We start from the raw sequence: 26509 nt of genomic DNA, 5'->3' as shown, positions 1-26509 counted from the left end.
AGTGCTGCACTCAATATGCCAGCACATTTGGAAAACTCAGCAGTGGCCACAGGACTGGAAAAGGTCAGTTTTCATTCCAATCCCAAAGAAAGGCAATGCCAAAGAATGCTCAAACCACTGAACAATTGCACTCATCTCACACACTAGTAAAGTAATGCTCAAAATTCTCCAAGCCAGGCTTCAATATGTGAACCGTGAACTTCCAGATGTTCAAGCCGGTTTTAGAAAAGGCAGAGGAACCAGAGATCAAATTGCTAACATCTGCTGGATCACTGAAAAGGCAAGAGAGTTCCAGAAAAACATCTATTTCTGCTTTATTGACTATGCCAAAGCCTTTGACTGTGTGGATCACAATAAACTGGAAAATTCTGAAAGAGATGGGAATACCAGACCACCTGACCTGCCTCTTGAGAAATCTGTATGCAGGTCAGGAAGCAACAGTTAGAACTGCACATGGAACAACAGACTGGTTCCAAATAGGAAAAGGAGGACGTCAAGGCTGTATATTGTCACCCTGCTTATTTAACTTCTATGCAGAGTACATCATGAGAAACGCTGGGCTGGAAGAAGCACAAGCTGGAATCAAGATAGCAGGGAAAAATATCAATAACCTCAGGTATGCAGATGACACCACCCGTATGGCAAAAAGTGAAGAACTAAAGAGCCTCTTGATGAACGTGAAAGAGGAGAGTGAAAAAGTTGGCTTAAAGCTCAACATTCAGAAAATGAAGACCATGGCATCCGGTCCCATCACTTCATGGCAATAGATGGGGAAACAGTGGATGACTTTATTTTTTTCTGCTTCAAAATCACTTCAGATGGTGATTGCAGCAATGAAATTAAAAGACACTTACTCCTTGGAAGGAAAGTTATGCCCAACCTAGACAGCATATTAAAAAGCAGAGACATTACTTTGTCAACAAAGGTCCGTCTAGTCAAAGCTATGGTTTTTCCAGTAGTCATGTATGGATGTGAAAGCTGGACTGTGAAGAAAGCTGAGCACAAAAGAATTGATGCTTTTGAACTGTGGTGTTGGAGAAGACTCTTCAGAGTTCCTTGGACTGCAAGGAGATCCAACCAGTCCATCCTAAAGGAGATCAGTCCTGGGTGTTCACTGGAAGGACTGATGTTGAAGCTGAAACTCCAATACTTTGGCCACCTGATGCCAAGAGCTGACTCATTTGAAAAGATCCTGATGCGGCAAAAGATTGAGGACAGGAGAAGGGGACGACAGAGGATGAGATGGTTGGATGGCATCACCAACTCAGTGGACATGAGTTTGGGTACACTCTGGGAGCTGGTGATGGACAGGGAGGCCTGGTGTGCTGCGGTTTACGTGGTCGCAAAGAGTCAGACACAACAGAGTGCCTGAACTGAACTGAACTGATACTTCAATTAAAAAAAAAAAAAAAAAAACTCAAAGAAAGAGAGAGTAGCAAAGTATTTGCCAGGGGCCAGAAGGAGACAGACAGAAATAGGAAGAGACTGGTAAAAGGACACAAACTTTCAGTTATACAGTGAATAAGACCTGAGCATCTAATGTATAGTATGCTAACTATAGTTGATAACACTGTATTGTATAATTAAAATATGATACAGGAAAACTTAAATGTTCACACACACAAAAGATAAATATGTGAGGTGATGAATATGTTAATTAACTCAATCAGGGGAATCCTCTTACAATGTATATGGATATCAAATCATCACGTAAGTATCTATTTCATTTGTTAAGTATACCTCAAAAAAGCTAAAAACACACCTGTTTGAATAACAATAAAACAATCTAACTTTCAAAAATCAACAGATACCTGAATAAACACTGCACCAAATAAGAGCTTCAGATAGAAAAAATACACACATAAAAGATGTTCAAAAAGCAAATTAAAACCATATGAGAACTATATATACAGACTAATATGAAATGGTTATAATTATAATGTGTAACCATGTCAAGTATTGGTGAGAATGTGGCTAACTAGAACATTCATGTACTACTGGTAAAAGTATATAAACTGTTTCTTTAAAAGTTAAACTTCTCATAGGATTCCGCCAATCCACTCTTGGGTATTCACCAGAGAAAATAAAAGCACACATCTGCACAAAGGCTTGTACATGAATTTACACAGCAGCTGTATCTATAATAGCCAAAAACTGTAATGAAAACAAATGTCCATCAACAAGTGACTGGATTAACAAACTATGGTATTTCTACACAATGATACACTTCTCAGCAATGCAACGGAAATGATATATACAACAACATGGATAAAATTCAAACTAACTATGCTGAGTGAAAGATGCCAGAAGAAAGAGTACCTACTCTATGATTCCATTCACATAAAATTCTGGAAAATGCTAACATCCATAGTGACAAAAGGCAGATCAGCAATTGCACGGTAAAAGAGTTGGATGAAGGAATGAATTACAAAGAGGTATGAAGAAACTTTTGAGGGTGATGGAACTGTTTATTATTTTCATTGTACTTATGGTTTCAGGAATACATATGTCAAAACTCATCAAACTGATGCTTCACATATGTGTTATTTATTATCTATAAATTACACTTCAATAAAGTGAAAAATAATATATATCTCATAGGATTATTTTAAGAATAAAATATTGTACAGAATAAATTTCAAATGAGCCTGTAAAAATGCTGTTATTCTGGTACCGAATAAACACTTGATAAATATTAACTTCTCATGTAACAATTCAAAGTACTTGAGTAACTAATTCAATGTTCAAAACACCTAAGACACACCTTAGCTTCTTCTTCTTGTGCTTTCTTAACAATTGCTTGTAATTGCACCTCTCGTTTGAATTCAGCATGAAGTAATTTCTCTTCCATCATCCTACGTCGTTGGTCTAATAACCCTTCTTTCCACTTTCGGACTTCTTTCTCCTATATGCAATGAATTATCACATCATTAATTTCAGCATACATAGTCATTTGACAAGAAGTGCAAACAGGTAAACAGCTTAGGAATTACAAAGTGAAGAACCAGGAAAGATCTAAAGATCATGACTAATTATTAAGAACACAGACTATAAAGCCTGACAGTTCATAATCTACCAGTCACTTGCTAGATATGTAAACTGGGCAACTTTTTTAGCCGACATCTCAGTTTCCTCATCTATAAACAGAACAATAGTAGTATCTAACTCATAGGTTTTAAAGACTGAGTCAGTCAATATATGTAAAACTTTTAAATAGTACATTAGAAATTGCTCAAGAGAAATATTTGCTGTTATTATTATATTGCACTATGAGCACACTTAAAAATAGTATTTCTTATCCTTATAAATGTTGTCTCTCTAACTCAAAGTCAAGACAAATGATTACCCTAGAAATTGAAAAATGGTGAGATGTTTGAAAAGTCACAATTATCTGCATAAGAACATTCCCTGAAGGAACACGCAGAGTTTTACTTATGGAAGAATAAAGATAATTATGATAGCTGCATTTAATTCCTTAAAACAATATCAAATAGGAGAAGTAAAAGACTTGTCCTGTGCTTCAACATATTAGAACTAGCACCAAAAAGAATAAAGAAAATCAATGCTGACTTAACACGAATGGGAAGAAAACTAACATTTAAGTTGAATTTTAGCTACATAATAATGGGTTTAACCACCTTAAAAAGTATGATGCAGAAAGAACACTGAAATAGGAGGTAAAAACAGGTCCTTAAAGCCCCAGCTCTGCAAATGATTGGTTCTATGACACTGCAGACAGCCCTCAGTCTCTCCTAGATTCAGTTTTCACACCTATGATATGAAATGGGGCTCAGGATCTGTTCAACTCTGTGTGCCTCACAAAAGTACTGTTATGATCATATAAGACCATATGTGGAAGAACAGTAATGAAACAATAACCACTGTACAAATGGAAGGTGAGGTTTATCACTTGAATTAATTGAAGTGATACTGACATTGACGGGAAAATTAAGAACTTCTAATGTCTTATACAATTTCAAGAATTTATTATTGTGTTTGCATGAATTATCTGGAGATTATATTAGTGAGAAAAAAAACTATATAATTTTGTTTGTATTAAAAACACAATAAGAAGGTAAAGTATAATTGTGTTAGAACAGTTTTTTGAAGCTTAAAATGAAAAAATATATTAACTCTTGTAGAACCCCGTTATAAGGAGACTGTTTTTCATACTTGATTTATCCAAACTAAATGATTAAAATAAAAATAATTAAATTCTTGAGATTCAGGTAAAGAGAAAAATTATAGATTTTCTTCCTATCCCACCAACTTTTCTACTGCATTAAGGAGAATCTTATGTCACCTCATTTTTACCATCAAACTATTTGATCTAATTATCTCTCCCAATTTTAAAACACACAAAAGGAGTGAAAATACTTTTAACCTATGCATATTAGTTCTCCTTTCTAGGACCAAAAGGTAAACAAAAGAGTTTACCTATACTACAGGGGAGGGCTTCCCTCATAGCTCAGTCGGTAAAGAATCTGCCTGCAATGCAGGAGATCCGGGTTCCGTTCCTGGGTTGGGAAGATCCCCTGGAGAAGGAAATGGCAACCCACTCCAGTATTCTTGCCTGGAGAATCTCACGGACAGAGGAGCCTGGCAGGCTACAGTCCACGGGGTTGCAAGAGTCGGGCATGACTGAGTGACTATCATACTACAGGGGGCACATGCTTCTGCTGTGCTGTGCCAAGTATTCGTAGTACACAGACTCCAAGATGGCTCCAAATGATCCCAGTCACCTGGTATTCAGACCTTTGCATATTTCCCTCCCACATTCTATCAGGACTGTGACCAATGTGTTGTTGTTCAGTCACTAAATCATGTTCGACTCTGCAACCCCACGCACTGTAGCATGCCAGGCTCCTCTGTCCTCCACTATCTCCCAGAGTTTGCTCAAATTCATGCCTACTAAGTTGGTGACACTATTTAACCATCTCATCCTCTGCTGCCCTCTTCTTTTGCTTTCAATCTTTCCCAACATCAGGGTCTTTTCCAGTAAGTTGGCTCTTTGCATCAGGTAGCCAAAGTACTGGAGCTTCAGCTTTAGAATCAGTCCTTCCAATGAATATTCAGGACTGACTTCCTTTAGGATGGACTGGCTGGATCTCCTTGCTGTCCAAGGGACTCTCAACAGCCTTCTCCAGCACCACAATTTCAAAGCATCGATTCTTGGTGCTCAGCCTTCCTTATGGTCCAAATCTCACATCCATATACAACCATTGGAAAAAATCGTAGCTTTGACTATATGGACCTCTATCAGCAAAGTGATGTCTCTGCTTTTTAATACACTGCCAAGGTTTGTCATAACTTTCCTTCCAAGGAGCAATATAATTCAGCAAAAGTGATAGTACGTCACTTCTAAGATTAGGTTATTATAAAAAGACAATGCAGCTTCCATTCTGGCAGCTCACTTATTCATTCTCTCTTTTTCTCTCTCAGGTTATTCTGTGGCAATGGTAGCAGCCATGTCATGAGAACACTGGGCTGTGGAAAGACTCACATGGCAAGAAATGGGGGTCCACAACCAACCACTAAAGAGGACTCCAGGCCTGCCAACAGCCACATGAGGGATCTGAAAGTGGATCTTTCAGCTCCGAATGACTGCTGCCAGAGCCAACACACTGACTGCAACCTCACGAGAGACTCTGAACAAACAAACAAAAGATCACAACATAAGCCACTTCCAGTTTCCATGCCCAAGAAAGTGTGAGCTAATAAATGTGTGTTGTTTTAAACTGCTGAGTCTTGAGGTCCTTTGTTACACAGCACACATAACTAACACAGTACTCACATCTGCCATGTATAATTAACAATAAGAATGACATATATATATGGAACAACAGTCACCCAAGTACCATGCTACAGTTTTACATATTTGTTACATTCATCAACACAGCTTTAAATTAACAGTTTTAAATGCCATTTTATGGATAAAGAAATTAAAAGGCAATATGGTTAAGTAATTTTCCAAGGGCACCCACCACATGCTATCATGTGGTTAAAATCAAGATTTCACCAGACTGGCTATCTCCAGAGTCCATGTTCCTTCCACTACATCACGCTGACCAAAATTTACACTGCTCTGAATACTCCAACATTGCAGGCAGATTCTCTGCTGTCTGAGACACAAGGGAAACCCCATGAATCTACTTAGTGCCCTGCTTATTCAAATTTCACCATCTCAGGCTCAAAACTGTCCTACCAATTCATCGAACACTTTGCACAAGACTGACTAAGGAAACCCCCAGTGAAAATGGCAAAAGACAAAGTGTAGCTTTAATAATCCATGCAAACTGCAGAACATCAATTTACTAGCTTTTTTAGGAATGACAAATTCTTATTTCTTTTTTTAGAAAGGTACAGGTAATTTTCAGTGGATAGAAATGCTTTTATTTTCTAGTGAATTTATTTTTACTGTTCTTTTAGCTTCTTTGAAACCAGAAAAAGTCAATATGAAAATAAGCCCAACAATTTAAGGCAATCATGGTTCTCTAAAAATTAAAAACTCACCCTTTCTAACAATTTCTGAAGCTTTAATGTTTTCTGTTCACGTAACTTTTCCCTTAGCTGCTGTGCTTTCATTTGTTTTTCTTCATGTTTCTTCTTAGATTCTGCAATTGTTCTATTAATACAAACAAATGGACAAGAGACACAAATGTTTACATGATAAAGCCAAAAATATCTTTAGTCTTCAAAGTTCTTAAAATAAACAATACACAAAACTAATTTGGCCTAACATTTCAGGAAAACATTGTCACTTTTCAAAAGATCTGAAACTGTCCTGAATAATGTACCTTAAAATAGTATCAGTATGTAACGACTCCATTTAATAATTAAGAATGGCTAGCTCCCTTCCTGTGAAACACTTCAAATTAATTTTCAAAGGCCAGACCTTTTACGAGATGGTGAGGAAAGTTTTTCATGCATGTGAATTCCATGTCCTGGAGGCCTAGCAGGTTCTTCCTCTACAATATCCCCCCAGGATGTATTCTGGCGCCAAGATTCACGAGCTATTTCAGAAAAAAGAAAACCACTGTTACTGTTTAACCATGTAAATCTATAAAACCAACTTTTGAGAACCGACTTTTAAAAGGCATCCTACTCTAATACATTATTCATTTTACACAAAAACCACACGTATTAACATAATCTACCTTGTACCGCTCTACCTATACATACAACACACACACACATGCACACATGAATTACCTTCATAATCTGCAAGGACATCATTCCAGTTCATACCACAGAAAGATACACTGCCACTGCCCATGCTGGCCTAAAATGTAATAAGAAAAACTGAAAAATAGTTGAACCAATTATAAACTAATAAAATGAACTATATTCGAAAATTTCCTACCTATTGCTCATATATTTCATTTAGCAAACAGTCCAACACCAACATTAACAGCAGAAATGAATGAAGTAATTTTAAAAGCAAAGTATTGGCCTTAAACTATTACTACATAAAACTCTGAAATATTCAGAGTATACATCAGAAAAGCTCAAAAGTACTTGTTGGGCATTAAAATTTAATAGAAAAATATTTGAAAGATTCATGGTTACTTTCATTCTTTAAGAAATCCCTATCATCAACATATATATCATGAGCGCTTAGTGACAGCAAGGCAATGTATCATTTGCTTTTTATCAGTAGAATAGAAAAAGATATTAGATTCTTCTCCAATCTTTACACTTATAATCTGAGAAATGTTATGTTTTACTTACTCTGAGATTCAATTTCTTCATTTGTAAAATGAGAAACCAACTTCCAGCTTGTCAATTGCATCATACATAAAAAACACTTGGTAAAGTGCTTTAAAAAAGACTTCCTATTGTTTATTGTATGTCTCAATCACCCAGAGAATAAAAATGCTAAAAGCTCACAGAAAAATCACTGTCGTTGTCAGTTTCAAGGTTGATATCGTTGTTTTCTTCAGCTTCAATTTCTCTAGTTAACTGTTCCTCTTCAGCAATAGCACTGGCAATGGCTTCCTCATTGGCCTTTTCTAGACGATCTGCTAGCTCTTCTTTTTTAGCAAGAACTTCTGCCATAGACTATAAAGTTAAAAACAAACAATAAGAAAAATCATCAGTAGACTGGAAAGTCAAGTAATTATTTCTCTCTTTATCTTCTAATCATATACTCAACATATACATAAAAATAGCATTGATAAAGAACTATAAAACTTGGGGTCCAGCTCTGTGACTCAGAAATTTCTTAAAAGCAAGAGACTATTCTGTATTCCAAAAAATGATACAATAATCCATGACTTACTTTCTTACCAGACCACTGTGTATGACAAACTGTGAAGTTATATAAATAAGAGGTATTGTTATTAATGATAAAGTGTGAATTTCATTTGAGCACCAAAATTCAAAATAGTTACAGACTAAATATCTTACAAACAAAAGAAAAACACTATTCTTAAAAAGGAACATAAAAAAATTATGCCTTAATGGTGTTAATATTTTTTGAACATATACACCTAATTTAAAATTATGCATTAGAACTATGTAATACAAATAATATGTACCAGAATTAACTGATAAATCCCTATAATAAGCTAAACATGTATACTAGAAATGCTAAGGCAAAAACTGAAATAACAAAGATTTATGACTACTAAGCCAACAAAGGAGACAAATTTTAAAATATAATTGAAAAGAGGGGAGAAAAATAGGAAAAGCAGGATAAAGAATAGATGAGTCAAAGGGAAAAACAATAAGATGGTAGATTTAAAAGAACCATATTCATAGTCACATTAAACAGAAATAGTCTAAACACCTCAACTAGTAGACTCAAATCTGGATAAGAGCAAGACCCCAAACCACATGCTGCACGTAGGAAACCTAACTTAAATATGAGGACTATAAACAGATTACAAATAAAAGAGCTACCATACTAACAAATGGTAATGGTACCATACTAACAATGGTAATAACTAATCAAAGCTGAATTATTAATATCAGACACAGTAGGTTTCAGAACAAAAAATATGACAAGGGATAAAGCAGGTCATTTCATAATGATAAAACAGTTGATTTATTGAGAAGACAAAACAATCCTAAAAGTTTGTGAATTTAAGAACGGACCTTCAAAACAAAGGAAGCAAAAACTGACAGAATTGCAAAACAAAATAAACCTGATGGGAATGTAAAATGGTTCAGCCACTTTGGAAAACCGTCTGATAGTTTCACACAAAGGTTAAAAATTAAGTTACCACGTGTTAGTCGCTCAGCTGTGTCCAACTCTTTGCGACCCCATGGACTGTAGCCCACCAGGCTCATCTGTCCATGGAACTGTCCAGGCAAGAACACTGGAGTGGGTAGCCATTCCCTTCTCCAGGGGATCTTCCCATGTATTGAACTCAGTTCTCCTGCATTGCAGGCATATTCTTTACTATCTGAGCCACCAGGGAAGCCCATATGAAAGTTATCATATGACCCCAAAATTCCAATCCTAGATGTACATCCAGAAGAAATGAAACCATACGTTCACACAAAAACTCGTACACAAACACCTAAAGTGGCATTATTCACAAATGCCAAAAAGTGGAGAAAACCTAATGTTCATAAACTAATGAATGGATTAAATATGGTTCAGTTCACATTTTTCAAACAATGGAATATTATTTGGCCATAAAAAGGAGTGAAATACTGGTACAGGCTAAAACACAGATGAACCTCAAATATGCTTAGTGAAAGGAACCATTCACAAAGACCACATATTGTATTCCCTTCTATAAAATGTCCACAACAGGCAAATCTATATGAGAGAAAGACAGATGAGTGGCTGTATACGGCTGGGAGGGTGGGGAGAAAGGGAGGTCTGCTCATGGACACTGGGTTTTTTCTGAAGTGATGAAGTGTTTTAAAACTAATCCTGGTCACATTTGCACAACTCTGTGAACATATTAAAAAACATTGAACTGTACACTTTAAATGGATAAACTGTATATTATGCAAGTTATATCTCAATAAAGTTGGTTTTAAAAAGGTAGTGCCACAGATACATGCAGAGATTTTAATACCTCTCTCTCAACTGATAGAACAGGTACAAAACATTGGCAAAGGAGACCTGAACAATATTATCAGCCAAACTGACCTAGATATTTCTTCAAGAGAAATGAAAACGTATGTTCAAAACAAAGACAAATGTTCATGGTGCCTTTATTCATAACAGAGAAACTGGAAACAAACATCTGTCAGCAACTGAACGGATGAACGCATTGAGCTGCACGCATATGACAGAGTACCACGAAAGACAACAGAAAAAGAAGGAACTATTAACATACACAGTGATGTCAATGAATCTCTAAATAATTATGGTACATGAAAGAGGCTAAACATTACATAATTTACATTAATTATATTATTCCATATACAGAGAATTCTGAAAATGCTAATTAGTATGTAGTGGCAGCAGAGTAGTGACAACCTGGGTAGGGGAAACAGGGAAGAGCAGAAAGAAGGATGACAGAAGAGAATGTAAAACTTTTGGAGGCAATCGATACTTTCATTATCTTGATTGTAGTGATGATTTCATAGGTATAAACACATGTCAAAATATATCAATGTATATACTTTAGATATGTGAAGTTTATTGAAAATCAATAACACCTCAATAAAGGTATTAAAAATGCAAGTGCTTGAGCTTCAGCTTATTACTGAATTGGTCTGAAGCCTAAACATTGGTAGCTTCCTTAAAGCCACCCCTCCCAACTTCATCTACCCTGTTGATACTCTACTCCCTCAAAACACACAAGACTGTCCCTGGGGAACAGAATGGGATGAGGGAGTTTAGATGAGAAATCATTTCTTTGCATCATAAGCTTTTTCTCTATAAACTCTTGAATATTACAGAAATTAACTTCTTAAGGTGCCACGACAACATCACAGATACCAGTAATTAGAAAGCTATTAAAGTTGAACAGATTTAACTTTGTAGAAAGTATGTTCTCACATGAGCTTATTTCCTTCCTAATCTTATCTTCTCCAGAGGACATTTCTATTTTGTCTTTTAAGACCTGAAAATATTTTAACATAGTAACACAGCTTATGGATGAAATGATTTAATATCCACATACAACTTCTACTATTTTCCACACTGTGAAATTCAAACAAATATCTGTATACATCATCACTCCTAAATTTCTAAATTTTCATTAAAATCTGGAATTTCAGTAACTCTAAAAAAATTAATCCAGGGTAGCTAGGATTTATATCAGCACATTTTTACAGTGCTGGCAAAAATGGACCTTAAACATAAAGGTTCTCACAGTCAGTTTTTGCTTAGCTTTCTGTTAAATAAGAGAACTGCAGGTTTTTTTACTCTAACCATCTATGAGACAATATTATATACAGGGAAAAAAGGAAAGAGTTTTCTCAATAAACCACAATTTTCTATAATCCTTCACTTAGAATCTCAACAATGAGGTGCTTATCTAGAGCAACCCACAGAAGTATTACTGCCAAGACAAATTAAAAACATAAAATTTTTTCAAAACCTTGGTTAAAACTCCTCTAAAACTTCTAAGAATATACTAATATTCATAGGTAAAGCAGAACTTATTTTCTTTCAAGTATGTAATGTCACGCTCAAAATAACCAAGGGTTTTCAATATTCCACCACAAGCTAATTTTACCTATGTGATCAAAATAAAAATGATTAGAGAAGAATTTTTAAAAAACATTTTTATGCTTACTTAAGTATAGGATGTTTTTCCTCTTTTGAAATTTGATTCTCACAGACTCAATTCACAATATAATTTAATATGATATCTATGAAATTTAATATGATATCTATGATATCAATTTCTACCCCGTACATTAAATTCACTTATATGACAGTAATTACATTTAACTTTCAAAAAATTCACACTAAAAGATATAAGTTAAAAACAAACTACCCTTATTCCTTTACAAAGGAATCTAAATATTAATTTGTTTTTCTTATTACTATAACTCTTATTTTTCCTTAAATAACTCATATCAAGTTTCATCTATATCTAATCTTACTCTAAGATATATGATTTGGCCTAATCCTGGTGGCTCAATGGTAAAGAATCCACCTAGAATCCACCTCAATGCAGGAGACACAGATTTGATCCCTGGGTCAGGAAGATCCCTTGGAGGAGGGCATGGCAACCAACTCCAGTAGTCTTGCCAAGAAAATCTCACGGACAGAGGAGCCTGGCTGACGACCATGGGGCCACAAGAATCAGGCACAACTGAAGCTACTGGGCACGCACACACGCACCATCTGCTGACATCACCTTTTAGCATCATAAAGCACTATGTTTAAAAAGAAATTATAGTATATGGTGGCCATTTAAAAATGAAAATTGGAATGACTTTTCTCAACAGCTTTTTATATGGAGCTACTCCTTTTGAAAAGTACTTTTTAAAAATGCCAGCATGACCTATTCTGAACTATCCTCAGGCCAAGTTATCTTACTACTCAAGTGAAAAAGAGAAGGACATGAGCAGAATTAACTATTCATCTAAAAACATAATCCTATAAATAATTTCAAGTCAATGCATTTTTAAAGATTCAGCAATAGGGATGACAAATTTCATCTTAAAGACCAATTCCAAATGATAACTATGTAAAGTACTCTGTTAAGAGAATTTTAAAAGTAAGTTCATTAAGCACCATTTCCCAACAGAGTGGTAGATGTTGCATGGAAGACATTAATGTTATAGTTTCTTAATGCTAAAGAACATTTGACCAAATCATACAAAAACTAAATGATTTTGAGCAAGTTACTTGACTCTCACAGTCTCATTTCCACCCCCTACAAAATAAGAAGAATTTTAACTACATCCAAAGTTTGCTATAAGAATAACATGTTAACATAAAATAACATATAAAATGCTATGTTTAAAAGTGCTCTCTAAAGTGTACAGAAATGCACAATACAATTTTTCATTATCAGAATTTTTGCCTCTTTAATATATCTACTTGGAATTCTGAGAAGTTGTTCTTACCAAGTTAGCAGCACTCACATTTGAAATATCTGAAGGATCCATTTCACTTTCTATTCTTGCTTTTTCTGCTGAAAATTTGTCTTCACTTGCTTGCAAAGAAGGTGTGTCAGCTTGCTGAATAACTGAAACACACTCTGTATCAATGTGAACAGCAGGTATTTCAGAAGTTTGAACAGAATTGTCTGGTAAGAAACTACTCCCAGAGTTCTTGACATCATCCAGCGTACTCACTGTGAACTAACAAAACATATTGTAGAATGAATCAGAGGTAACAAAAAATACTCACCGACTATTTCACTCTAGAAAAGCTTATTCTGCTTAACCCACAAACTGTGAAGCAGCAGTTGGCTGGCTAAAAGATCAATCACTCATTATTTTGGTACGTTTCAAGTGTTAGAAAAGAAACGTTAAGCAGCCACAAATTTTATTTACATATCTACTATGTTTAAGGACACTCAAGTATTTTAATAAATTAAGCAATATATGTTGCAATTGCATTTTATTTTATTAGGCTGATTCCTGATGGCTATACTATATGCTTCACAAAAGAAATCTGGTCACAAGTATAATAAATATTATGTTTTATGTTCAAATAACTAAAGGTATTTACATAGTTTTTATGAAAACTAATATCAAATGAAGGCACTTCTCACCAAATATGTACTTTAAAGGCATTTTACTCAAAACATGGAACTCACTCTCTTTAGATAACATTAACACAACCTCAAAGCATCTTTCATGAAGACTCACATGGTACACAATACCAAATCTTAGATCTAAAAGAAAAATACACCATAAAAAGTAGAGCATATGTCAGCAAGCAATCTCCTTAAGCAATTCATATTCTTTAGACTTCAATAGCCTCTCATTCCCCTTTAAGAATACTTAACACAAAAGCAACAGAAATGTGAAAACCAAATACAACTTTTGCTTAGGAAAAATACATTACATCTTTTAAAAATTTTAGAGTTTAGTGAACAGAAACAGGACTTTATTTTCCCTTTCTAACAGAGTATAGGAATAACGGCGCTATGCTTTTCAGTACTCAGAGCAATGAACTCCAAGGAGAAGAATGGAAATCTAAAGTTGTGAATTTAAAACCCACTCACACCACTACTTAAATAAACATCAGATAAACACTGCAGTGGCCATAAAAACCCCAGTTTGATATAGTATTTATGTAAATATTAAACTTGGCCAAGTCTTATAAACTACTTTAAAAATTCTACTATTGGTTATAACTTTAAAGTGTCCCAAAGTGTTGATTTTAGCATACGCATTATTCAAATAGCATCACAATGTTTATATTGCTATCAACATTATCCATACATCAGTCATTATGGTTTATAATCTTTTCAGTAATATTTATATTAGCATTACTGATCTTTACAATATAGTCAATCCTGTTTATTAAAAAACCAGTATCAACCTAAATAACAGAATCAAAGCTAAATTATAAAGTAATGGTCAAAATATATGAATATGCTAATTCCATTTTCAGAATGAGAGTGGAGAAAACAGCTATTAATATTAGCTTGGCCACCATAAGCAGTGAACTTTTATACTGAAATAATTCAGCAATAATTACTCATAAGCTCTATGCATAGACTATTTCTAAAATCTCAAAATCATGTAAGCTTATTCTTTACACAAAATTAGCACATTTTTTACAATGTTAAATTTTATAGTTAAAATATATGTTAGCAAAAATGCTAAATGTTGGTTAAGTGATGTAAAAAGTGATTTCTTCATCAAACTTACCTACATTTAAAAGTTTCTTTAAGTTTTACCAAACAGCTATGTACTGTAAACTTACTATGTGCCTATGACTCTGTTCCATATTACGGGAATTAAAAGGCAATATGGGCTTCCCTAGTGGCTCAGGTGGTAAAGAATCCACCTGCAATGCATGAGACCTGGGTTTGATCCCATGGCTGGGAAGCCAACTTGGAGAAGGGAATGGTAACCCACTCCAGTATTCTTGCCTGGAGAATCCCATAGGCAGAGGAGCCTGGCAGGCTACAGTCCACGGGGTTGCAAGGAGTTGGACACGACTAAGTGACTTTCACTTTCACACTTTCATAAGATTCTACCCACAAGGAGTTTTCAATCTCATGTGGGCATAAAACATATACACATTAAACAGTTATAAAACATTAAGAATAATGCAGGATTAAGAGATATTATTATCATTACGAAAAACTTGGGAGTCTAAAGAAAAATAAATATTCTACAGGTAAAAGAAGAAAATTTTAAAAAGCTACTATTCTGGACTGAGAAATATTACAGTTATTTTACAACTTTTTTCCTTAGTCTCTGTACCTATATCAATCTCTTATATTTCACTAATGACTTTACAGAAAACTATACTAAGTGAACATAAACCTTTTTGTAAACAAATATCTTTCAAAAATGCACTGCTTAACCAAACAAGTAAAATAAACTTCAAATGGACTAAAAGAAAAAGGACCGGGAATATTAAACCTAAGGAATTATTTTAAATATCAGCAAATCACTCTATACTTGGACTGTAGAAAACAAAAGTAGAGCAAGTGAAAAACGATTCTTACTCTCATCACTTTAAATAAGACCACAAATGAAGCAGGAGGACTCCCCTTAACCAAGTAATCAAGGTCAACAAACACGGGCAAATTGGTATGATGTGTCTTTAGATGCAAGGCTGACGATCACTTTACTTTTGTCTAAAATGCATAAGCCAACGTGAATAATGAATAAAGAAACTGAAGAACACTGTACCAAAAAAATCTGCAATGTATTCTTCTAAAAGATGAATGTCATGAAAAATAAAGACAGGGCACGTAACTGATGCTGGTCAAACATAGTAAAGAAACAAAGTCAAATACAATGTATGATTCTAAACTGCACCGTTGATCAGGGAAAAAATTTCTGTGAAGAAATTACTGGGGCAACTGGAATTTCTGAAAATCAGACTATAAGTTTAGATAACAATATTATATAAATGTCAAATTCTCTGAATTTTATTATTATAGTGTGGTTATGGAAAAGAGTTTTCTGTTCTTTGGAGATACATGCTGTAGAATTTAAAGGTGAATGGCTGTGATGTTTGTACATTACTTTCAAATGTAACACGTAAAGAGAGAAAAGAAACTGTGGCAAAATGTTAATCTGTGAATCTAGGAAAAGAGTACTAGAGGGTTCATTATTCTATTCTTGCAACTTTTCTATAGATCTGAAATTTTTCACAATAAAAGTAAAAGAGTGAAGTAGAAAAATTAAGACATTCCTACATATATATATATATATATATATATATATATATATGTATATGTGTGTGTATATATATATATCCCATATAAAAAGCAGTTAAAGGATTTTCAGAATGTACTACCTGGGTTCTTTCTGCAAGAGGATGATCACATGAGTGTACTGGGTCCTTGGGCTGAGATTCTATAGTATTAGAAGGTTCATCTCCAACAAATCCACTTTTCTGTATGCTTTCATCAGGCAAAAGATGTACATTTTCTTTATCACTGTCATCCTTTGATCTTAATGCTTCTGTTGGTAATGAAGCTTTTGGCATCACTGCTGTTGATCGTGAACGAACAGGCCTTCCTCTCTGAACAGTTTCCCATCCTTCAGCATCCTTCCGTTCTATACAGTTGAGGGAAGAAAATAAATCAAGAATTATTTAGAAGATATAAATTTTCAAAAACCTATAAAATAAAAATATTTTACAATCTAATTCTCATTGACTATAAGCTATAAACATGACACTGATTACTATGCAAAGTGTATTCACGTGTGTGTGTGTGTGTGTGTATTATCTAATTCCTATGACCTCTCATGGTAGGTATAATTATCCTTATCTTACAAATGATAAAACTGAGATTAAGACTGACCTAAGGCCCCACAGTCAGCAAGCAACATTTATATAATGTATACCATTACTGGTTAGGGCATAGACTTGGATTACTGTGATACTGAATGGTTTGCCTTGGAAATATAGAGAGATCATTCTGTTGTTTTTGAAACTGCATCCAAGTACTGCATTTCAGACTCTTTTGTTGACTATGATGGCTACTCCATTTCTTCTAAGGGATTCTTACCCACAGTAGTAGATATAATGGTCATCTGAGTTAAATTCACCCATTCCAGTCCATTTTAGTTCACTGATTCCTAAAATGTCAATGTTCACTCTTGCCATCTCCTGTTTGACCACTTCCAATTCGCCTTGATTCATAGACCGGGTTCCTACGCAATATTGCTCTTAAGGCATTGGACTTAACTTACATCACCAGTCACATCCACAACTGGGTATTGTTTTTAGTTTGGCTCCGTCTCTTCACTCTTTCTGGAGTTATTTCTCCACTGATCTCCCGTGGCATATTGGGTACCTACCGACCTGGGAAGTTCATCTTTCAGTGTCCTATCTTTTTGCCTTTTCATGCTGTTCATGGGGTTTTCAAGGCAAGAATACTGAAGTGGTTTGCCATTCACTTCTCCAGTGGACCACGTTTTGTCAGAACTCTCCACCATGACCTATCTTGGGTAGCCCTACACGGCATGGTTCATAGTTTCACTGAGTTAGACAAGGCTGTTGTCCATGTGATCAGTTTGGTTAGTTTTCCATGGCAGAAAGTGAAGAACTAAAGAGCCTCTTGATTAAAGTGAAAGAGGAGAGTGAAAAAGTTCACTTAAAACTCAACATTCAGAACACTAAGATCATGGCATCTGGTCCCACAACTTCATGGCAAATAGATGGGGAAACAATGGAAACAGTGAGAGACTTTCTTGGGTTAAAAAAAAATCACTGCAGATGGTGACTGCAGCCATGAAATTAAAAGATGCTTACTCCTTGGAAGAAAAGCTATGACCAACCAAGATAGCATATTAAAAAGCAGAGACATTACTTTGCCAATAAAGAAACGTCTAGTCAAAGCTATGGTTTTTCCAGTAGTCATGTATGGATATGAGAGTTGGACTATAAAGAAAGCTGAGAGCTGAAGAATTGATGCATTTGAACTGTGGTGTTGGAGAAGACCCTTGAGAGTCCCTTGGACTACAAGGAGATCCAACCAGTTCATCATAAAGGAAATCAGTTCTGAATATTCACTGGAAGGACTGATGCTGAAACTGAAACTCCAAAACTTTGGCCACCTAATGTGAAGAACTGACTCACTGGAAAAGACCTTGATGCTGGGAAAGATTGAAGGTGGGAGGAGAAGGGGACAACAGAGGATGAGACGGTTGGATGGCATCACCAACTCAACGGATATGAGTTTGAGTAAGCTCTGGGAGTTGGTGATGGACAGGGAAGCCTGGCGTGCTGCAGTCCATGAGGTCACAAAGAGTCGGACATGACTGGGCAACTGAACTGAACTGAATGTATACTATGTGCTACCACTGTTGCAAGTGCCTTCGATATAACTCTTTTAATCTTTTCCTAAGATCAGTACTATCATTCCCATATTATCAATGAGGAAACTGAGACAAAAGGTAAAAGCCAAGATGCAAGTCCAGGCAAACTGGTTCTGATGTCAATGGTCTAATGGATAAGTAAAAACTGCCTCTCCATCTTTCAGAATCCAAACATAGGCCTAGCTCCAAAGTCCAAGTACTTTTCCCCTTAGTACCAAAAGTATACACTACCTTAGCAAAAAAGGAAAAAAAAAAAAAAACTACTTTAATGATCATAAGATTATAGAATGTTAATTGAATGAACACTCAAGGATCTAGTTCAGTATTTCACCATACACATAAAAAAATGAGGGCCTATGTCCAAAGACACGGAGCAAAATAGCCCAAAATAAATATGAATCTTCTACTACAATGGTTCAAAATGTCACAACCTGAAGTATACACGTATACAGTTAATAGCCATAATTATTAAAAGTTTATAGGCTAAAATGTAGTGTGTCAAAATTAATATGAAGATACCTAGTTCTGGCCAAGATGGAGTAGCCTGACTTGCATTTCCAGGTCCTTCTTCTTACAACTAAGAACTCTGGAAAAACACACAAAATAAGCACAGGAAGATTTTAAAAGACAGAAAGAGATAGGTGGACTGCCTAGTGACCCTGGGAGTTAAAAGCAGCATAGCGATGAGTTCTCTGTGTTTCCTAATTGCTTCCTATATATGACAAGATGGTACAAAGGCCTCCAACCCAGAAAGAACAAATGATACACACAAAACGGGCATCAGCAAAACTTGCTTTGCCAAGCTGAAGGGCAGAGGAAACAATGACCTAAGAAAATAATCATTTTGGCAATCCTCCTTCTATTCAGCCAACCATCAGTGGAAAACTTGCACCTCATGGTTTCAATAGGGGTAAGTAGAGAGTTGAACTTCCATTGCCCATGTGGTAGAAATAGATGGTCCAACTCCCTCACCAAAACAGTGTGAGCAAAGTTGAACAGTGAGCTGAGTTTCTACTTCCAAATGACATTAAACAAGGCAGTAGGAACTGGATTAGTCAGCACTCTACTTTTCCCCACCCCTAGTGTCAGTGGAAAACTGAACTTTCATACCAACTGAGCAGCAGTGAGACTTAATGAGGTGGTGAGAGTCAGAACTGGTAGATACTGATCTACCCTACCCACAGTCCTAAGCGTCCAGTGCTGAGCACAGCCTCTACCTTCATCCAACATCAAAGACACACAGAATGAGTCAATATTCTGATCTTCCCCACCCCCAGTGTTGGCAGGTCCCATATAGAAAGCTGAGCTTTTACCCTCACCAACATCATCGCTACAGAATAAAGTAGTAGAAGACACATCTACTTGGCACATGGATCCCATTTCACCTTGTGATAATGCCAGCAGGACCCATCAGGAAGCTAAGATTCCACTCCACCTTACACAGATAAGTCAGGAGTCAGTCCTCCCCTCACTCTGCCCCTCTGTTGTGTCAGTGGGGGTGCAGACGAGAATTGAGCTACCTCCAGTAGCAGCCAAGAAGTGGTGAAAGTTAGTCTCCAATTTTGCTGAAAAGGTATCATAGGGAATATCTTAAATGGAGCACAAAGGACCTTTATGCCAACAACAAAAGAAGTAACATTTGTGTTAGTGGAGTCCCAGAAAGAGAGGAGAGTGTAGGACTTAAAAAGTATTTAAAGAAAGAACGAATAAAAACTTTCCAAACTTAGTGAAAGATATAACACTAAAGGAACTAAAAAGATATAAAACTGAAAGAACTAAGAAATCCAAAGAAACTGATGCTAAAACACATCATAATGAAACCTCTGAAAAGAAAAAACAAAGAAAAATTCTTAAAAGAAGCCATGGTGGGGTGACAAGAAGCCATAGGGAAAAGATAAATTAGCTATAGCAGAACATCAGTTTCAATGACAGCAAATTTCTCCTCTGAAACACTGAAGGCCCGGAGGAAGTGGCACAACTTTCAAGGACTGAAAGAATTGTCAATCGCAAATTCTATAATCAGTGAAACTATGCTTCAGGAATGAAGAATAAATAAGGCATTCTCAGATGAAAAGAAAACTAAGCAAATGTGTCACTAGCAAACCAACCCTTAAAGGACAACCAAAGGAAATTCCCTAAAGAGAAACTAAATAAGTTTTAAAAAAAAAACATGGACCAAATTTTCCAACCAAAAGACTCAGAGTGGCATCCTAGATAATAAAACAAAAGCATACAGTTGTAACTGGAAATGGAACAATAGACTAGTTCCAAATAGGAAAAGGAGTACGTCAAGGCTGTATGTTGTCACCCTGCTTATTTCACTTATATGCAGAGTACATCATGAGAAACGCTGGGCTGAAGAAGCATAAGCAGGAATCAAGATTGCTGGGAGAAATACCAATAAACTCAGATATGCAAATGACGCCACCCTCATGGCAGAAAGTGAAGAACTAAAGAGTCTCTTGATCAAAGTGAAAGAGGAGAGTGAAAAAGTTGGCTTAAAGCTCAACACTCAGAAAACGAAGATCATGGCATTCGGTCCCATCACTTCATGGGAAATACATGGGGAAACAATGGAAACAGTGGCTGATTTTGGGGGGGGGGGGGCTCCAAAATCACTTCAGATGGTGATTGCAGCCATGAAATTAAAAGACGCTTACTCCTTGCAAGGAAAGTTATGACCAACCTAGATAGCATATTCAAAAGCAGAGACATTACTTTGCCAGCAAAAGTCCATCTAGTCAAAGCTATGGTTTTACCAGTGGTCATGTATGGATGTGAGAGTTGGATTATAAAAAAAGCTGAATGCCAAAGAATTGATGCTTTTTGAACTGTGGTGTTGGAGAAGACTCTCAAGAGTCCCTTGGACTGAAAGGAGATCAAACTAGTCAATCCTAGAGGAAATCAATCCTGAATATTCACTGGAAGGACTGATGCTGAAGCTGAAGCTCCAATACTTTGGCCACCTGATGCCAAGAGCTGACTCATTAGAAAAGACCCTGATGATGGGAAAGGCTGAAGGCAGGAGGAGAAGGGGATGACAGAGGATGAGATGGTTGAATGGCATCACCAACTCAATGGACATGAGTTTGAGCAAGCTCCGGGAGACAGTGAAGGACAGGGAAGCCTGCAGTGCTACAGTCCATGAGGTCACAAAGAGTCGGACACGACCGAGCAACTGAACAACAATAGGCCATGCCATTACATGATTCACTACGTAGAAGATATTTTATTTCAAAGGAAAAAAAAATTTACAAAAACGCTCATTCTCGTGACTAGTATATTGACTCATTTTTTAAATATTGCAACTGTTACTACATTTATATTTTAAAATAATGACTAGATGGAACCTGTTATCTTTTATTTGAAAAATCTGCATTTTGAAATCTGCAAGGGGAAAGCATGCTTAAATTTATTGTTGTTTTCTTAAACTTTTTACTATTTTTTCATTATTTTATTATTTATTATATTTATACATTTTATTATGAAGATTTTCAAATACAGTACACAGAAAATAGTATGAAGTCCCCACTCTAATCATTAAGCTTCAATAATTATCAACATTCTGCTGTTCTTATTTCATTTCTTCTTCCCTATTGTTTTTTTCTGAAATATTTTTTAAAATTTTATCCATTTCTGGCAGTTCTAGGTCTTCGTTGCTGTGCAGGCTTTTCTCCAGTTGCAGAGAGCAGGGGTTGCTCTCCAGTTGTGGTGTCTGGGCTTCTCACCGGTGTGGCTCCCCTCGTTGTGGAGCATGGGCACTAGGGTGTCGGCCTCAGCAGCTGCTGCCCACGGGTTCAGCAGTTGTGGCTTCCGGGCTCTAGGGCACAGGCTCTGTAGTTGTGGCGCACGGGCTTAGTTGCTCCACAGCATGTGAGACCATCCCAAATCAGGGATCAAACCTGTGTCTCTTGCTTTGGAAGGCAGATTTTTTTTACCACAGAGCCACCAGGGAAGCCCTGTAATATTTTAAAAGAAATCCTAGAAACATCACTTCTCCTGGAAATATTCAGTATGTGTCCTTTTATTCTTTAATATACTTCTTTAAAACATCATATTTTGTTCTTTCTGGCTTTGCTGGCTCTGTGCTGTGCAGGCTTTTCTCCAGTTGTGGTGAGCAGCTACTCTTTAGTTGTGGTGTGTGGGCTTCTCATTGCAGGGGCTCCTCTTGTGCAGCACAAGAGAAGGGCGTATGTGGCTTCAATAGCTGAGGCACACGGGCTCTGGATCGCAGGCTCAACAGTCGTGACACAGAGGCTGAGCTGCTCTGCAGCGTGTGGGATCTTCCCCATCAAGGATCAAAACCTGTGTCTCCTACATTGGCAGGCAGAATTTTTACCACTGAGCCACCAGGGAAAGCCAGTATGTGTCTTTAAAAGATAGAATTTTTAAAATATAACATCATTAACATAACCAGCAAAATTACTAATAACACCTTAAATCATATACCATCCAGTTGTATTCAATTTTCACCCATGTTTAACTCTTTAAAAATTTATTTATCTCTGTTCTATACTTTAAGTATATATATATATGTATATATAAAGAAAAATTATAAAATCAACCTCATAAAAACCAAATACACAAAAAGAAAAAAACAACTAAATTATGAAATTAAGTTTAACAAAAGATTTTTGATTCCAGATAATTTAACTGGCTCACCCTTAGGAACACTATGATTAATTACTTTAAAAAGAAAAACAGCCCTTTTTGAAAGCTTCTTTATAGAAAAAAATACTGTTTAAAACTTGGACCTAATCCATTAATCAATAAGATGGCCAATACAAACATTATCACACAATTAAAAAAAAAAACCTGAAATAAATGAAGCAGTTCAAAAGAAGAGTATATCAAAATAGAAACTATCAGATCAGATCAGATCAGTCGCTCAGTCATGTCTGACTCTTTGCGACCCCATGAATCGCAGCACGCCAGGCCTCCCTGTCCATCATCAACTCCCGGAGTTCACTCAGACTCACGTCCATCGAGTCAGTGATGCCATCCAGCCATCTCATCCTCTGTCGTCCCCTTCTCCTCCTGCCCCCAATCCCTCCCAGCATCAGAGTCTTTTCCAATGAGTCAACTCTTCGCATGAGGTGGCCAAAGTACTGGAGTTTCAGCTTTAGCATCATTCCTTCCAAAGAAATCCCAGGGCTGATCTCCTTCAGAATGGACCGGTTGGATCTCCTTGCAGTCCAAGGGACTCTCAAGAGTCTTCTCCAACACCACAGTTCAAAAGCATCAATTCTTCGGCACTCAGCCTTCTTCACAGTTCAACTCTCACATCCATACATGACCACAGGAAAAACCATAGCCTTGACTAGACGAACCTTTGTTGGCAAAGCAATGTCTCTGCTTTTGAATATGATATCTAGGTTGGTCATAACTTTCCTTCATATTCAAAAGCAGAGACATTACTTTGCCAACAAAGGTTTGTCTAGTCAAGGCTATGGTTTTTCCTGTGGTCATGTATAACATAGGTCTATTAAACACTAATAAATTAGTTGTGGACAAATTATATTTTTAATGAAAACTTCAGTAAAAACTATATCAAAAAATCATTCCCATAAATAAGGATACTTCTTAAAAACAGTAAATCATTATTTAAACTATCAGAGAACTTCTAAATACTTAAAATGATTTCAGAGATGTGCCCAAAGCTCAAAACTGTATTTCACACCACTGTTTTTACACTCCAGAATTTTCACAAATGTCATTAATAAAGTAGTATTAAATTCAAGTCAATAAAACTAATAATTTAAAAAGCACTGGGATAATCCTGTTATTTGTTATCATTTTTATTTATCACTATATTTAATTCACTAATATTTTGTTCAATGTTCAAGATAAAATGTTGCTTTACTGTAATATCCTTTTAGGTTTTAATATTAAGGTTATAAAATGATCTTTTATTCTGAGGAAGAGTTTCTTTAAGATTGAAGCTATCTTTACCTAAAATCTTTGGAAGACTTCACAAGTGAAGCCATCGTGACCCAGAATTTTCTTTATGAAAAAATGTTTCATTATTAACCCACATTCTCTTTTATACTTATAAGTTCCTTCAAGTTTTTCTAATTCTTGCTATGCAATTTTTGTTACATTTTTCAAGTTATTTATCAATTTCTTCTAAGTTTCTAAATTTAGTGTATAATATTGGTCATAATTTTAATATTTGTGGGATCTCTATCAACACCCTTGTTTCATTCCTGGTACTAGGCTTTGTCTCCTCTTTTTCTTGCTATTACTAGAAATCTGTTAATTTTATTAGTCTATCTGAATAACTACGTTTTGCCTTTGTTAATTTCTCTGTGTTCTCTCCTATAAACCTTTTCTTTCCATATTCCTTGGGTCTAACTTGTTCTTTTCTAATTTCTTGAAATGAACAAAATGTGGATTATAGGTTTTCCTTCTTTCTAGTTGCTATAATTGAGGCTAGAAATTTTCCTCAAAGCATAGCTTTAACCAGACCCAAGGATTTTTAAATGTTCATTTTCTTTCAACTGATATTTTCTAATTTCATCGTGACTTCTTCCCTGACTCGTGGACTTTTCAGAAATATATTCCAAAGTTATAAAAATTTGAGAATTGCACGGCTATCTTTTTATAATTAATTTCTAACTTCATTCCAATGTGTTCAGACAGAATGAGTTCAATCATCTAACAGCTGTTGAAACGTTTAATGGCTCAGCATGTGTCAATTTTGGTAAATGTTCCATGTGTGCCTGACTATGTATTTCAATTTACAGTTACAGCCGTAAGAAAGTAAGTAGCCCGTATTAAAATTAATCTTCCTGTCAAACACAACTACAAGAGCTAGACAAAATACATAAATGAATTGTTTAAAGGCACTGGAAAGCAACCAATATAGGCAAGATTTGAGGAATTACAATTCCTGAGAATAGAGGCCACAATGTGAGATCCACATTCACCCCAGAATTTTCCCTGAAGACTGCTGGAATTCACAGTGCAGGCAAAGTGACTCCTTGCAGAAACCACCAGTCCTATCTAGCTCAGATGCTGGAGTTCACCGAATCTAAAGCAACTGGGACTTCAAGGAAAAATAAGCATGGAGAGCAGGGAACTGAAGAAGAGTAAGCCAAAAGAAATCTGCATTCAATCTTCCCTTAAGAAGTCTGACAACTGCTAAACTTTGCATATACAAGGCAAGACTCCAAGAAATCCAGAAGAAAACAGCAGCTGGGGTGCTAACGAGCTAAGCAGATATTGTAGCATCTGTATGGTGCTGAGGAAACAAAAGCTGGAATTCAGGAATGAAGTGGTCTTGGCAAACACCCCAGGTTTTCAGTTAAGACCCCAAAAGGAACAAGAAAAAACTAAAACATATCAACTTTAATAAAACCTCAAGGCAAACCCTGACAGGATTAAGGTGCTCTGTTTGTTCTCTTATTACCATAAAAAAAATACATTTTTAGAAAAAGCCCCTGTAACCTTTAATACACAATGTTAAACATTCAATTAAATATGTGGCATACTAATAAAATAATTGAATAATAAATGAACAACAAAAAACTGAAAATTCCCCAAAAATGTTTTTCAAAGTAACAAATCTATGGGTAGTCCAGACATTTTACTTCTCAGACACAAAATTTCTAAATAGCTATTATTAATATATTCAAGAAAATATGTATTAGACATACACAACAGAGGATTAGTGTAATAACTAAAATGCATAACAATACAAAGTTTCCAGATTGAAGCATCGGAATGGGAAAGAGAAAGCACTATTTGTCAGACACATCAATTACATAAAGTTAACTAATCAAGTTGTTTGGATTTTTATATTTACTGATCTTTATCTATATGTACTATCAGTTGAGATAGTTATGTTAAAATCTCCCGGTATAGACTTTTTTCAATTTTTCCTTTCAGTCCTGCCTGGTTTTGCTTTATATGTTTTAAAGATATGTATATATATATGTGTATGTCTAAAGCAACTTAGAATTACTTTATCTTTCTGATGAGATGACCCTTTAGTACTGAAAAAAAAAGAAATCTCTCTTTAAAATGCTTCCTGTCTATTCCATTTTGTCTGGCTATTCTAAAAATACTAGTTTTGATTTGAATAGGATATGTATAGAATATCTTTCATCTT

At 35.7% G+C, this 26509-nt stretch overlaps 1 protein-coding gene across 11 annotated transcripts in view; it reads right to left on the bottom strand.

Moving 5' to 3' along the window:
- The window catches only part of SCAPER (S-phase cyclin A associated protein in the ER), a 419038-nt gene that overhangs the window by 288229 nt on the left and 104300 nt on the right, over positions 1-26509 (bottom strand). For 6 of the 11 annotated variants that reach the window (XM_086363974.1, XM_086363978.1, XM_086363979.1 and 3 more), the window contains 7 exons: positions 16367-16629; positions 12997-13233; positions 7891-8061; positions 7213-7282; positions 6896-7013; positions 6514-6625; positions 2765-2905 (listed from right to left, as the gene is read on the bottom strand). In XM_086363974.1, the coding sequence (XP_086220100.1) occupies positions 2765-2905; positions 6514-6625; positions 6896-7013; positions 7213-7282; positions 7891-8061; positions 12997-13233; positions 16367-16629 (1112 nt within the window). The remainder of the gene's footprint in view (positions 1-2764; positions 2906-6513; positions 6626-6895; positions 7014-7212; positions 7283-7890; positions 8062-12996; positions 13234-16366; positions 16630-26509) is intronic. The other 5 variants (XM_086363976.1, XM_086363980.1, XM_086363984.1 and 2 more) reach the window with 1 other exon arrangement.

The sequence above is a fragment of the Bos grunniens genome, chromosome 21 (genome assembly GCF_055505025.1).
Source record: "Bos grunniens cultivar Pamir isolate PY7600 chromosome 21, Bosgru_T2T1.0, whole genome shotgun sequence".
Lineage (NCBI taxonomy): Eukaryota > Metazoa > Chordata > Mammalia > Artiodactyla > Bovidae > Bos > Bos grunniens.
The sequence above is the reverse complement of the archived record's forward strand: the minus strand, read 5'-3'. Positions and strand labels throughout refer to the sequence as shown.